At 40.4% G+C, this 14,372-nt stretch overlaps 1 protein-coding gene across 2 annotated transcripts in view; it reads right to left on the bottom strand.

Moving 5' to 3' along the window:
* The window catches only part of LAPTM4B (lysosomal protein transmembrane 4 beta), a 59,389-nt gene that overhangs the window by 5,407 nt on the left and 39,610 nt on the right, over nt 1-14,372 (bottom strand). The window contains exons 6-7 of one of the 2 annotated variants that reach the window (XM_053963749.1): nt 13,613-13,708; nt 7,538-8,198 (exon numbers count right to left, since the gene is read on the bottom strand). In XM_053963749.1, coding sequence (XP_053819724.1) covers nt 8,157-8,198; nt 13,613-13,708 — 138 coding nt within the window. In that variant the 3' untranslated portion in view covers nt 7,538-8,156. Of the gene's footprint in view, nt 1-7,537; nt 8,199-13,612; nt 13,709-14,372 lie in introns of those variants that run through there. The other variant, XM_053963739.1, reaches the window with a different exon arrangement.

Raw genomic sequence — 14,372 nt, 5'->3', positions numbered from 1 at the left:
GGAAATGGAAGCCAGTCACTGAGCCAAAGGGTGAATTCAGAAACTGGAAAAATAGAAACTCACTATTCAGTCTTATCTATGAATCTGATTAGAATGGATGCAATCTAAATTAATTGACAAAGTACAAAAAATATGTGCATATTTTAGGTACATGGTACCCCAAGGCAGAATCTTCACTCAGACAACTGAGGCCTTTTGTTTCCCAGGCATTACATTTTTGCGTTTCTTTGTTGTGAATTGAGAAAAATGTATGTTAGTTGCCTGAGTGCTGTGGGATTAATGTTTGCAGAGTGTTTTAGATTGTCACTTACAAGTTACTATAAAAATTATGAAGGCCACCCATTTTTTGGCACTCAGTGATCCCTATGTGAAGACATTCTGGCTTTTTTCAATAGACCAGCAAGCAAGTTTGGAAGATTCAGTTCCGAGTTCAGTTCTATAGCATGCCTGAAATCTAAAGGACAGAAGCTTGTAACTTCTTTCACAAGCCCTATAACTGCATTAATTTTATTTTAAAAGCAAGTACCATTTTAACCCCATCCTTTAAGGTGCAGCCAGATGTAACATTACTCGCTTGTTTGTACAATAGTCTGGTGTAAAAGCATCGCAGAGAGACTCTGAAATCAGAGCTCTAGGGGTCTCAAACCACGATGGTTCAAACCCACAGCTCCAATCTGCCATATGAATGCTCTAGATATAAGGTTTTCAGTTGGGAAGGGAGGGAGGGAAACTGGGGCTGTGTAGCCCTTATGCTCAAGTGGGACAGGGAATGCTGAGTGCTGGGCTTAGTTCCCAGTAGCATTTATGCATTTTGTGATAAGCAGTCATGTATAATAGGCAGAAGTAATCCATAACTGACCCATAAGAAATCCTGTTCCTGACTTAGCTGGTGTCATCTGAGTGGTTTGGTTAATTGTATTACATAAGCATCTCTATTATAAAGCACATAATACAGAATGACCTTCTCTGAAAGAAATAATTACCAAATGAGTTTGCCAATGGCTATAACATATTCAGTTAATATAAGCATACGTCATTTCTTATTTTTTACATCCTAGTTAATCTGGTTTTGGAGAATAAGTTTTTTAAGGCATTGCTTAGAAATATATCTGAGAAGAAACACAGGTAAATACTTGTATATTTGAACAATTTGTAGCTAATCTTGTCCCAACAGTGTTTTGTTTGTTTCTTTCTTTGTTTGCCTGCTTTAGGGGGCATATTGCATTATTTCAATAATCACTCCATATCTGTGCAGCTGATTCCACATTTACTTGACCTTTCAGGAGAAAATGTTCTTTCTTCAGCATACGTGTAAGTTTTCTCATATTGCTGCAGTGCTTTCTGTTTGAACTCAAGCTCTTAGATCTCCCCTTTCTAAAGGAGATGTGCTCAGTTCTGTATGAGTAAAATAAAATATTTGATCAATTGGTTATTTCTGCATTCTCACCCAAACCTCACTGAACTCAACAGAAATCTTTATGTGTCTCCAGAGAGCTTTGGATTGCTTTTTCCAACAGCCATTTGTATTCTCCACTGGATGGAATGGTACAGTTTGCGCACAAACAGCTTTGAGTTTGAACAGCATTCTGCTTGGCTGCTGTATGAAACATTTGGAAGTTCCCATGACAAAAAACCTTATTGATGTCTTGTTAGAAACAAACACAACTCTAATATACTTTTATCCAACACCCACTAGAACTTAAATGCCAAAAAAAGCTATAGATTAAAAAGGTCTATGATAAGTACTGATGGTTATAGTGAGCATTCACGATGTTTTCTCAAACTTTAGTTTTTCAGTAAAAACACCTTTGCTTTATGCTGAAGGACTTCAGGTTACATCACAGAGATGACAGGGACAGGTGACAATAAATAGTTGTGTGGAATTAGGGTCATTACTACTGCAAATTAATCCTAGTCCTGTTGCTATCATTTGGATCTCTGACAAATTGTTTCACTTTGCCTTAGAAGGATCTCACATTCATAAAACAGGTGTATTATTTGAAACTTCTTAAAAGATGTTGGAAACATCAAGACAGAGTCAAAACTCTCTTGGATGACACTTGGATATGACTGTATGAGACAGGTGCTAAATTGTGGAAATATTTACAAATTAAATATGTATTTGCAGAAATTTCAGCCTATGCTTGAAATGTTTATCTCAAGCTCTTCACCACAGCGCTGTATGTACTTCATATAATTCTTCTGCAGAAGCGACCTTTGCATCTTAGTCACCCAAATCTTTAGGGAAGGCCAATGTGAATATGTGGGGAGGAAAAGAAAAGAGGGCAAAAGGAGCCCTTTGTTCCACACAGGTCAAATACAAAGTGTCAGCAGGCTCAGGCTGTGTTGTCTGTTTATTAAAAAGAGGAGGGAGACTAACCACAGGGTGAATAGTGTTAGATGGGAAGAATATGCCAGTGCTGAATGCAGCGCTGAAATACAGTCACCACATGCCTTTCCTAAAGCAGGGCACATTTTCTCCTTGATACAGCACAAGGCTGATGCATCAGGTTCAGAGACAACTGAACTGAAAGAAGAGGTTTTAAGCAGCACATGCCTAATTGCACCAGCCCTCTGCTTTGGGTTCATTTAATTTCAGTGATTCCAGCCATGGCCAACTACCGACTTGCACCAATCTGACACCACTGTGTGGTTTGGAGAGTGTTTAATGGTATGCAATCACATTTACTAATTTCATGTTTACTTCCCTGCTGTCCTGTCATTCACCCAGCCGAGAGCAGTGGAATTTCCTCCCACAGCTGTGGTGCTTTGAGGAGCCATTAACTGCAACCTAAAGCACGTTCAGCTGCAGTGAAGCAGCAGCCAGCCTACAAAGAGCTCTAGAGGGAAGGCTGCCATCAAGACCACCTGTCCCATTCAAGATAGTCCCAAATGTACTGCTGGGTTCTTGACTACACAGATGTTATGAAGATCACCTGGGGAAAACAGAAGATGTCTGTGTGCATACACAGCTATAGCCAGCTGATTGCTTCACTCTGTAGGCAGGAAAGGCTTAGAATAATTCTCTTTGTAATGTTTCCCTGTCAAGTTTGACAATGTGGTTTTTTTCTGAGCAGTCTGAGAGTACAAAGGAAAATGTAAAATTAAGGTATATTTTTTTTCTAAAAAATTTCTGAAATCCAGATCTCCTCAATTTAAGCTCTGTTTTGGAGACTCGAGCCACAAAGTGGTAGCTATTTCCTTTAGTACTTTGTGTGACAATGAGCTCTGGATTATATGTAAATATCACTGATTATTTAATAAATTTTGTATTTTATTTGAAAGTAAATAAGCCTATTAATGTAGCACTTATGTCCTGTACAAAATTTACTGAAAGCTATTAAATATAGTGATTTTATTCAGGCTGACCTTCAAAAGTTTTCAACGTTTCTCTGTGTACGGAGAAAAGAAGTAGCATTTACCAAGAGTATCTGAAGAAATATGTTTTTTCTATAGTTAGTTTCCAAGAGTTCACAGAATCATAAAATATCCTGAGTTGGAAGGGACCTACAAGGATCATTGAAGCCCAACTCCTGGCCCTGCACAGGACCATCCCCAAGAGTCATACCATGTCCTTTAGAGCATTGTCCAAACGATTCTTGGGCTCTGTCAGGCTTGGTGCTGTGGTCACTTCCCTGGGGAGCTGTTCCAGCGCCCAACCACCCTCTGGGTAGAAAACTTTTCCTGATATCCAATCTAAACTTACCCTGACACAACTTCAGGCCATTCCCACTGGTCACCAGAGAGAAGAGATTGATGTCTGCTGCTACACTTCCCCTTGTGAGCAAGCTGTAAACCACTATGAGGTCTCACCTCAGTCTTCTCTCCTCCAGGCTGAACAGACCAAGTGACCTCAGCCACTCCTCATACAGCTTCCCCTCCAGACCCTTCACCATGCCTGTGGCCCTCCTTTGGACACTCCCTAATAGCTTTATATCTTTCTTATATTGTGGTACCCAAAAGTGCACACAGCACCCACCAGTGGGAGAAACAAGAAGTATTAAAACTAAATCCACTGAGAATTCAGTTTTCTACTTAATCCCTTAACACAAATTCACATTTTACACTGACTGTATGAAAAGGCTGGCAGTCTTCAGGAGAAAAGGGAGCTTTTTCCCAGTAGTGAAGAAAGAGGAATAATATTAATTCTGTGGTGAGATGAAGTCAGATGTTGCATACCAGGCAAGCACTGGAGACAGAAGTAGGGATTAGCTTTCAGAATGTTGCAATTAAGCACTTGCATGTAGGAAAACAGCTCTCCTGGATAAGTTAAAAGGTCTATCCAGATACAGTAGTAAGTGGTGGACGATAAAGAAACAGAAGTGCAAGACAGAACAATGAAAGAAATTTAGAAAGAGCAGTGCAAGCATATGTAGTTAGAACTTGCCTAGAATATTCTCTAAACTGTCAGAAATTTGAATGTCAAGGACTTGCTGGGCTACTGGTCATTAAAGGAATTTTTCTTTCATTGATTTTTCTAGCCTGCATTTCAATCCATGCTGATGTCTAGCACTGCAATGTCCCCTGGTAAGCAGACCCACAGCTCTTCTAGGTGTTCCAAGAAGAAATACCTTTGGTTTGCTATGAAACCTGCCAGTAGCTATTTCACTGAGTGTCCCTTAGCTCTTTTCTAAGTCAGTGAGCACCCCCTCTGCCACTCATAACTCCAAAGACCTCTATTAAATTCTGTCTTGTTCTGCCCTCTTTCATCTCACTAAGGATCCTTGCTCCCCTGCAGTGCAGTCCCCACTTACTTTCTTCATACTAAGAAACCCACTTGACAGTTTTGGGTCCAGGCTGAAGGGTCCAAGCCCAGGTATGTGAAAGGTGCTGGGAAGGTAGCTGACCTACATTTGAGCTCAGGAAAATGGCAAGGACTTTCACCCACCTGACCTGGACAGATGACCTTCCAGATGAGATCAACTGCCCTTTAGAAACAATTCTTATAAGTAAATGCTTATGAATATTTGCTTCAAAGGTGTTTGTTTACAATGTAAATGGATGCTTTGGTCAAATGAGTCCAGTCAAAGCAAATGTTTCTGAGGAAGTAACAGGGCAATGTCTAAAAAACTGTTCCTATCTTTCTCTTTTTCTTTCTCCCTGTCCCCACATAAAAAGAGCCCTGAGTATAGGGCCAAAAACAAAGCTTCATATCTGACTCAAATCTTATTTAATATTAAATGAGCGACGTTTGACTCTGCTTCATACACCGATGCTGTTATAGTTTCATTTGGATGCTTTTGCTTGAAAAACCTGTCCAAAATATGCTAGTTAATTACTATTTAAGGATTTTATTACATGTTGTCTTTCAAATAAATCCCAAGAAATCTTCCTCTCAACATGGATAGGAAGTATTTTCATGTTTATATGTATGCATTTCCTTTAGAAACCACACTAGAACAATTACAGATGGAGTAACTGGAAGCAGAATAGCTCAGAGATAATTTATAACCTCATTCAGCAAAGAAGTAGGGTTCAGTGCTCCAAAATCATCTGTGCAAAGTTAGAGCTGGTATGGCTTTTCTTTGGCAAAACTGCTTGTTTATTCCAAGCCACCAGCTCTCCAAGACACTATTTAGGAAACTTTACATGAGTTTATGAAATTCTGTAATGAAGCAGCATGATTTTTTCAGCACTCCAGTTAGATGAATAAATGTATATATTTCTAGAATACAACAATATTTAGGGAGAGATTGTGATTACCCTTGCGTGGGAAGAAAATTGAATTGGGGAAGCTATTGTCTTCTTTCATCATGTGCAGCCTCATAAAAGTCATCCAGAATAATAGTGTAATTACTGTCTCCATTCAGAGGCATGGAGCAACAGCCCTCTTCAGGTCACAGATGTCTTTCCTACATCTTGGTCAGCCTCATACTGCTGCATCTCTAGCTGTACATCATGATTTTGTACAGGGAGAACAGCATTATTTTTTCAATTTTTCCTTATTTTTTTTTTTTAATGAGCATTTTCTGGATGAGCATGTGCTTCTCAGGGTATATTTATCTACAAGTCATCAGTGTTGAAGACATTGGAGCATACTTTTACTCTGTGTAACAAATGGTTGATGTCTTGAGTGCAGAAAACTGTGAGAGAGCACTACTCTTTCAGTGGACTTTTTCATTACTAAACTACATTGTGTATTCCACTCAAGTGTTAACAAGACAGAAAGCTGGGTATAGCTCACATGGGACACCCAAATTGTTTAACAGGACTGATTATCTCCCAAAGAGTGTGGTTATCACAGCCATGCTTACATTACAGATGCTGCTGGAAAGGCTCCTGTCTGTATCAAAAAATCTATCACTGTTAGTAAATCACAACCATAAAGCACCTGTCAGCCAGAAACTCCCCAAAAAATTTTGCAGATCTTCTAAATTTGGTGGATGAATACCCACTCAGCCTTGCTCTTTCTGAAGTTGAGCGTCTGTCCCAGAGTTAATTTAAAGCAGACCTTGCTTTCCCCACTGCTCATAAGACAGAGGACCAAACCCACAGGTGCTGCGCAGTTTGGAACAGACAGTCCTGAGTCCATAAAGAGTCCCAAGGGACACTCGGAAAGAGTGCAATTGCTCTAAGGGAGCCACTAAAGTGAAATGAAATGAGACTTAAAGTCCATAAGTTAACTGAAACCATTAACAACCACAGAAGGACAGGCCCCTTGACCACTGCCAAACACGGGCAGTTGGGTGCTCCTCCCTGGCAGGGAGCGAGCGTGTTCTCGGAGAGAACACAGCCACCCACTGAGCCACCAGCTGTCACCGCCCCCCCTACCCTGCTGAGGGTCCTTCAGCATCTGACTGGTTTGTGGGGCTGGGAAAGCTTTGTCAGAGAGCCTTGGGGAGGGAGGGACTGGGATGTGTGAGGAGTTCCTCCTCTGCTTGGCAAAGGCTGGGGCTGTGCTGTGCTGTGCAGGGGGACGTAATGAGGTGACAGCAGATGAGGTAGTGCTGGAGCTGCAGCAGGACCACGCCTGGGGGAGCAGCTCTGCAGCAGGGCAGGGCTCCTGCACAGGCCAACTCTACAATATATGCTATAAAGCCCCAGCATGGCTTATTTCTGCTGGGACTCTGCCTCTCACACCCTGCTGCACCTCCCTGTTTGAGCAAATTCTCACCTCCCCCTTCTGTCGGTGCACAGTGTAACTATGACTTGAGCCTGACCTGGAAAATTCACACACGGCTCAGCTTAACACCCATACATCCTGAGCAACAGGGATTTAAGTTGTCATTGACTTTTGCTGCACTGATATGTATCCTTGGAATTATACTGAAGATTTTGACTTGTGTTTTGAAGCCCAAAAAGCAGCAGCTGTCAGATGGTAGTGAATCAATCCCATTAGGATAAAAAGCACTAAAGAAAGAAACACAGCAAATTTATAAACACTGTCTTTTTCCTACATTGCAACATACCCAATTAGTGAACCCAAAAATATTTGGAAGATTTAAATTACACGTCCCCATTTCATGTCTTCTTTTTAATCTAATTATCAACACTGAGAACAGATTTGTCTGTTTTATTGTAAATCTCTCACAAATTGTCACATATTAGTTCCAAATTCCAATATGTCAACTGCAAATAAATACAGATTTACAATCTACTTAGGAAAATAGATAAACATGTATATTTTGAACATGTAATTTAACTCACAGGTAAATTTATAACTGTCATGACAAATGAAAATGCTTTGGAAATCTTATTTTTAAACTTAAGAGGGTATTTGCCCCAAATTGACACTGGTAATAGTCCATTCCAAACAGTACAGCTGGCTTCTGACAGCAGCTACCTAATAATAGTTGAGACCCATACAAGAAGTGTAATTAGCCTATAGCACTAAGCAACAGAGAAAACAGGCAGCATGAAGTAATTTTGACCACAGGAAATGCTGGATTTTAATTTTAAAAATCTTCCATAAACAGGGAAAAAGTGGAAGCAAGAGCTGCATATAGATGGCAAGATGAAAAGTTAAAAAAATAAAGGAGCAATCTCTTCGCTAAGATTAAAGGCCAGCTGACAAGGCACGGGACTTCACTGCAAGTAGAATATGAAATGCTGGAGCAGCTGAAGAGCTGTTTGTTGGCAGATGCAGCTTGTCATGATACTTTCTGCAATTCAGAATCAAACAGAAGAGGAAGAACTGCACATGCAGCACGTGCGGACTACCAAGATGTGAATGGTGGCATCCATGTGGATCTTGAGCCCTTTGAAGATTAAAAAAAATTCTCATTGAAGAAATTGCTTGTGTTGTTATGTTTGCAAAGTGCAATTCTGAACAAAAACAGCTCCAGCATTTAAACCACATTTCTAGGTCTCATGTAGACTATTATATTGGATTACTAATGAACCATCCCCTTTACTTATTGCATTGGGTAGTTCTACTTATATCCTTTATTTCTTGTCCCTGATTCTTCTTCCTCTTCTCTATGCCCTGCTTTACCTGCTTTTCCTCTAGCAGCTTGATCAGACAGTTTCCAATAAGGAAGGTCAAAGGTCCTTTTCCTGGACTCCATTGGAAGCCCTGAATGGACTCAAGAGAGTGAGTCACACCAGGGATATTCATTTGTGGTGTCAGCTCATTTGAAAATATTTCCCTGGTTACTATTAACTGCAGAAAGATATTTGTAGTCAAGTGGCCCAGTAACAGTTTGTGGCACACAAACTGCCACAAGACCAGCTACCTTCTGAGAATTGACAAGTTTGTAGGATTTTTATGGAAAACATTTTTAAAGCAGAATTTTACTTTGAGCTGTCTTCTACTCTGACACATACCATCCCAAATCTGACTCAGCAGCTGGAAACCACAGGTTCCAAAGCACTTATCAGAAATAAGAGCTCTTGCTATGGTTTATCTGTCTCTGGGATCCATCTCACGCTTCAGTCTCTTTAACCAGCATGAGTCTAAGGGTCCTTCCCTCTGTCCATAGCCAAATTAATCACCAAATTAATAACACAATAATACAAAGAATGTCCCTTCCAACTTTACCAAAGAATTTCTTCTTCTGCTCAGAGAAATCATTCAGCAGGAATGAAAGATCTAACTCTACACTTCTCAAATGGGTCTCCTATTGCTTTGAGCAAGGGAAAGCAAACAAAAGTGTTGACCAATTAATTACAGGCTACTTAGCTGAGGTCATGTCTGCAGAGGGAATATATCTACATTTTTTTTTAAAAGTAACTTATTAACCATTGTGGATAAGTCTATGTAAGATAAAATCTATTGAAACTATTTCATAAAGCATATAAAGATCCAAATTCCAGTTTGAAGAGAGATTTACAGCTTTACATTTTATCCCACTGGCAGCATGACCAGAGATGAAACTTCCATTGAATGGCTTCAGTGAGAGTTAAAAATAAAAAGACTGAAATCCCCTGGCTGTCCAAGAGCACAATAGAGCTGCTACTGCTCCAGAGAACAAATGTCTAACTTTGGGTTATCTTTTGCACCTGTACACTAGCAATTTTTCCAAACTGGATGAACATTTCCATGGTACTACTGTGACAGTTTAAATCTGTGTGGAAAATTACCCTTCATCCATGGTGCGTTTGAGAAGCTGGCAGGAAAAAGCAATCCCAGATTGGGAAAGTGGAAAAAACAATCCTCAGGTTACTATGGATTGGGAAAGTGGGACAAGCAATCCTCAGATTACTGCAGGGGAGCCACTTTAATGCCATGCCAAAACCTCCTACAGACACCTCCAGAAACTGAGGGGAGAGAAGTATTGAACAAACACTTAGGAGGAGGGAGATCCTCCACTTAGGAGGAGAGAGATCCATATTCCCAAGAGACTCAGTTGTGACTAAGGTACACAGCTGGATTCTCAGGTTCTCAGGAGCCTAAGAGTGTCACATCTTCCCCCTGTCTGGGGTCCAGGCCATTCCCCTGCCCAGCATCAGCTGGCCCTCCCATGTCATAACACAGTCTGTCGATGGAGCCGAGCCAGGCATATTCATGTGGTGTCAAATTTTGATCAAAGGTCACAGAAGGAGGCTCTCTCATCTAGTGAGCAGCAGGAGTATCCCATTCACAGCCTGCAGCAGGAGGAGGCATATTTGCTCCAGATGGCACACTTGCAAAAAGGATGGCTTAAACCACTTACACTGAGTGACAAAAATCAGATTATCTGGTAGCTGATAAAAGGTTAGTTACAGATCAGATCTATGAGCATTATTTATAAGAACCAGTTTGACCAGGGGAACTAACTGGAAATTTCTGTGTTGAGAACAACAGAGCAAATGGGTAGCATGAAGCAATGAAGCAATTAAGCAATTCAGACTACAGGATGGATTTTAAGACAAAATCCTTCTATATAGAGAAGAAAACATCCAGCTCTGGGGGGGTCTTATCATAAGCAGGACATGGACCTGTTGGAGCCAATCCAAATGAGGGCCACAAATATGGAGAAAAGGAGGCTCCAGGGAAACCTTGTAGCAACTTTCAGTATCTAAAGGGGCTCTGCAGAAAGCTGGAGTGGGACTTTTCACAAGAGAATGTAGTGATAGGACAAAGGGAAATGGCTTTAAACTGAGAGTAGGTGTAAATTAGATATTAGGAAGAAATTCTTTACTGTGAGGGTGGTGAAACACTGGAACAGGTTACCCAGGGAAGCAATGGGTGACCCATTCCCCAAAGTGATCCAGGCTAGGTTGGATGAGGCTTTGAGCAGCCTGGTCTAGTGGAACGTATCCCTGCCCATGGCAGGGAGTTTGGAACTAAATGATCTTGAAAGTCCCTTCCAACCCAAACCATTCTGTGATTCTATGATTCCACAATACTTAAAATTTTTACTTTAAACTGTAGCAATCATGCCCAGTCTCATATTTAAGCTTAGATTTTTGTTTCCATTTGTACAGATTCTTTTAGCTAATGCTGATGACAAATACATATCAAAAAACATCCCTGAAGATGAGAATGTACCCTGCAGGTATGATCTGCAGCTCTGTTGGAACTCAGGTAGCAGGTTTGATTCTAAAAATGACATATTTATTTCAAAAAAGAGGGCAGAGATTGACTCATATTTTTTAAGAAACTGGTAGCTCATGATTTAAAGGCATATTGGTATGAAGAAGCCCTGCTGAAAGAAGTTTTCCAGAATTCATAAAAATAAAAACCCATCATTTTAATACAAAAGTACACTTGAATGTTGGGAGAATATTATACAATTCAACAGACTGTAGTGACCTATCACAGCATTTCAAAATTTTGTAAGGTTTCCTCAAGAGCTCTAAACTCTCAGAGGTCCCCAGTATTTCACTTTCAAAGCCCTATTCTTTTATGTTTCATTTTGAAACCATTTTAAATTAACAGTGTTGGACCTACATTTTTTTAGTCATGTGGAGAGGGGGGTTTGTGTATGTTTAGGAATGCAGACATAGATGCAGAAAAAGATAACCTTCTTAAGTCTGTGATTTCAGGGGTGAAGGGAGGGAAGAACTGTCTTCTGACTCACAGTGCAGAATGATGGGGATTTAACCCCACATACCGTCATTCCTTCTGAAGCTCAGTAAAGAGCAAAAGAAAGAAACAGGCTGCTCAGGAGCACATCACTCCTTTTTCACAGTGCTGATACACTGGGCTGGTGGGTGCTCATGGAGCTTGTCAGGGAAGGATGTGAAAGAGATGGATAGGGAATGAGTCACCTAAGGGTGAAGGTGCTCAACCTGACTAGAAAGAAGTAGTCAGACATGGGTTTGAATGAAGCTTGCCTCCACCTCAAATACATAATTCAAAACCCAGGCTGTTAGTGACTCTCCTCTTGCCTTTCTCCTGAGCCTTTCTGTACTCAAAAACAGGAATTTTTGAGTGCTTTTTTTTTTTCTTGGTTAGCTAATAAATTCCCAAACATCTCTTCCTCATTTAATGCCATCTTACTGAACTTTTTTAGAAAGATGCATCATACCTTACAGGAACAGATTCTCACCTTATTAAAACTAAAGAAGTGTAAATCCTGGGGAAGGAAGAAGAGTCCAATGGTCAGAGCCCTAGCTAGGAATGCACAACCTTGCTCTCAACCTGCTTTTGCTTTAGATGTCTTCTAAGAGCAAAGCAAAGTTAAATTAAAGGCTCAGTCCAACAATGTCATCTGTGAATGGGATAAAAGGGTTTCCTTTTCTCACAGAAACATTTGGTAATTACCAAATACAAAAGTACTGAGAAGAGCTTTGGTAGCCAGGCATCTCTAAAAAAGTCTTTTGTTTTTTGAAGGCAGCAGTGAAGCAGGTGGTTTTAATGTAACTTTTAAAAAATAAGTTTAGTTTCCCAGATAATCTAGCTGACACTCTCCCACTGCTGAGCCTGCTGGCTCTGTGGGTTATAGAGTTAACAGCATTTGAAGCTGAGTTACAATTACCTACAGGCTGAACAAAAGAGCTATCAAAAGTATTTCATATAAAATTCCTCATTTTATTCAAAGTAGATTCCAATACAGAAAATGGTAATACTTCTTAGCTCTCAATAAATCCATGTTTTTATTCTTAAATGTCCTGGTTGCCAGCTGTGATCATAGTCTATAAAACTTCTTATGTTTTTCTTAAAGCTTCGGGTAGAGAAGACAAATAACTATGCAAGAGTAACATCTTTCATGTAAAAGTAGTGATGGTTTTCTAAGCCCTTGTGGCTGCACGGGAATCACTCATTCCAAAGGATTATAGCTGACAGTCTAAAACCTCTGTGCGTGGAGACCACCCACAGTTAGGAAAACCTGAGGAAAGCAATCCTGGGATTTTACCCAAATGATCCAGAGGACCAGTTTGTGCTGCTCTCATTCTGTTATGTAAATGGTGTAAAGAGCCTTGTTACATCAGCCCTGGGTCACCCCAGGGGCTGACCTGGCACAGAGCCCCCAGAGTGTAGCTTGGGTGGAACGAGCAGCTCCATGGCAACACCACTGCAAACAGAACTGGCTCTTTTCCAGAGACCCTTTCCTCCCGTAGTCCTTCTGCAAAAAGCAAGACATTGCTTAGCAATCTGTGTCTTGCACATGTGCATGTAAGCACTAAACTACTATAAAGTGAACCTATGCCTTCCATATTTTGAGGTTAAAATCTGTCTATTTATTTCTTTCATGACAATCTTTGTTTCATTTGGTCTCCTTACCATACAAACCCCATCATGCACTGGGAAATGAATCACTGAACTTTTGCTGCCTTTTAGCTCCTCTCTGTGAGTTTGTAAAGCACTACACCAGATGTTAAATGTCCTAAATCACAATTTTATAGATAAATCAGAATTTCACAGCAGGTGTAAACCATAGCATCCTTGAGTCCTAATCAGTCCCTCCACAGTCCAGATCATCACACAGCTAGAGAGCTCAGGACTCTCAGAACCCAGAGGGCCATTCCTGGGGTTTATACTGATATACTGATAAACTTTATAATCTGATAACACAGATTCTTTAACAGATAATATGCATAAAATAAAACCAGCATTTTAGCAATAGACGTGATTTGCAACCATTGCACGCCAGTCCCCAGAGCTTTAAGTCCAAACATCAACGACAGATGAGGACAGCCAAAGGAATTAAGGCAGTTAACTAAAGAAATATAAAGTAAAATAAAAATAAAATAAAGCTTTTAAATGCATAACATTACACAGATGTTTGCCATCTACCATCCTTACCGCAGTGTCATTGGTGGTAATGTACACCAACACATCCGAGTTGTTTCTGCCATTGATGTATCGGTAACAGTTCCACACACAGCTTATCAAGTAACCCTGCAAAGAAAAGGGATTTATTACCCTGTGCAGAAAATAAGCCATGGACGTTTTTCTGATAGAACATTTCCATTCTTTATAAATACTAACATCAGCATGATAGAAGCGTGGGACAGTCACCTCCCTGGTTGCAGTGACTGTGAGAATGTCTGGGGGCTCTGTGAGTAACCCAGTGTCATTCCTCATACTGATAGCATTGGGGTTCTTTGGAATTGGGAAGGTTCTGGGGAGACCTTACTGTGGCTTTCAATATATAAAGGGGGCTTATTAAATCAATATATATTCCATGTGACTGGAATGGTCTGGGGTGCCTGACTAGAGAAAATTGTTAAAGTAAAAGCTTTTATTGACATTCGAAGTTATTTCTGACATTTTAAACATTGTTAAAAATACTGCTTTTTTTTTTTTTTTACACTGGGAAAAAAAAACTGTAATAGCTGCAACAAACCTACTGCAAAGTCACAAACTTCACTGGTTTTCTTCTTGGAGCTTGGGTACTACTGCTTCCTGTCAAACAACTACTTGTCTCTACTTTTTTAACTGGTTGGGCAAAATGCTCATAGTCCATGAGGGAGATTCCAGTTTGGGCAGCAGAGATGAGCAAAGTGACTGGAAGGAAGAAGCAGGAAGATATGGAGAAGCTGGAGTCAGATCTGCAGCATGT

Source organism: Vidua chalybeata, chromosome 1 (genome assembly GCF_026979565.1).
Source record: "Vidua chalybeata isolate OUT-0048 chromosome 1, bVidCha1 merged haplotype, whole genome shotgun sequence".
Taxonomy (NCBI): domain Eukaryota; kingdom Metazoa; phylum Chordata; class Aves; order Passeriformes; family Viduidae; genus Vidua; species Vidua chalybeata.
Note: the sequence above shows the minus strand (reverse complement) of the source record. Positions and strands in the feature narration are given on the sequence as shown.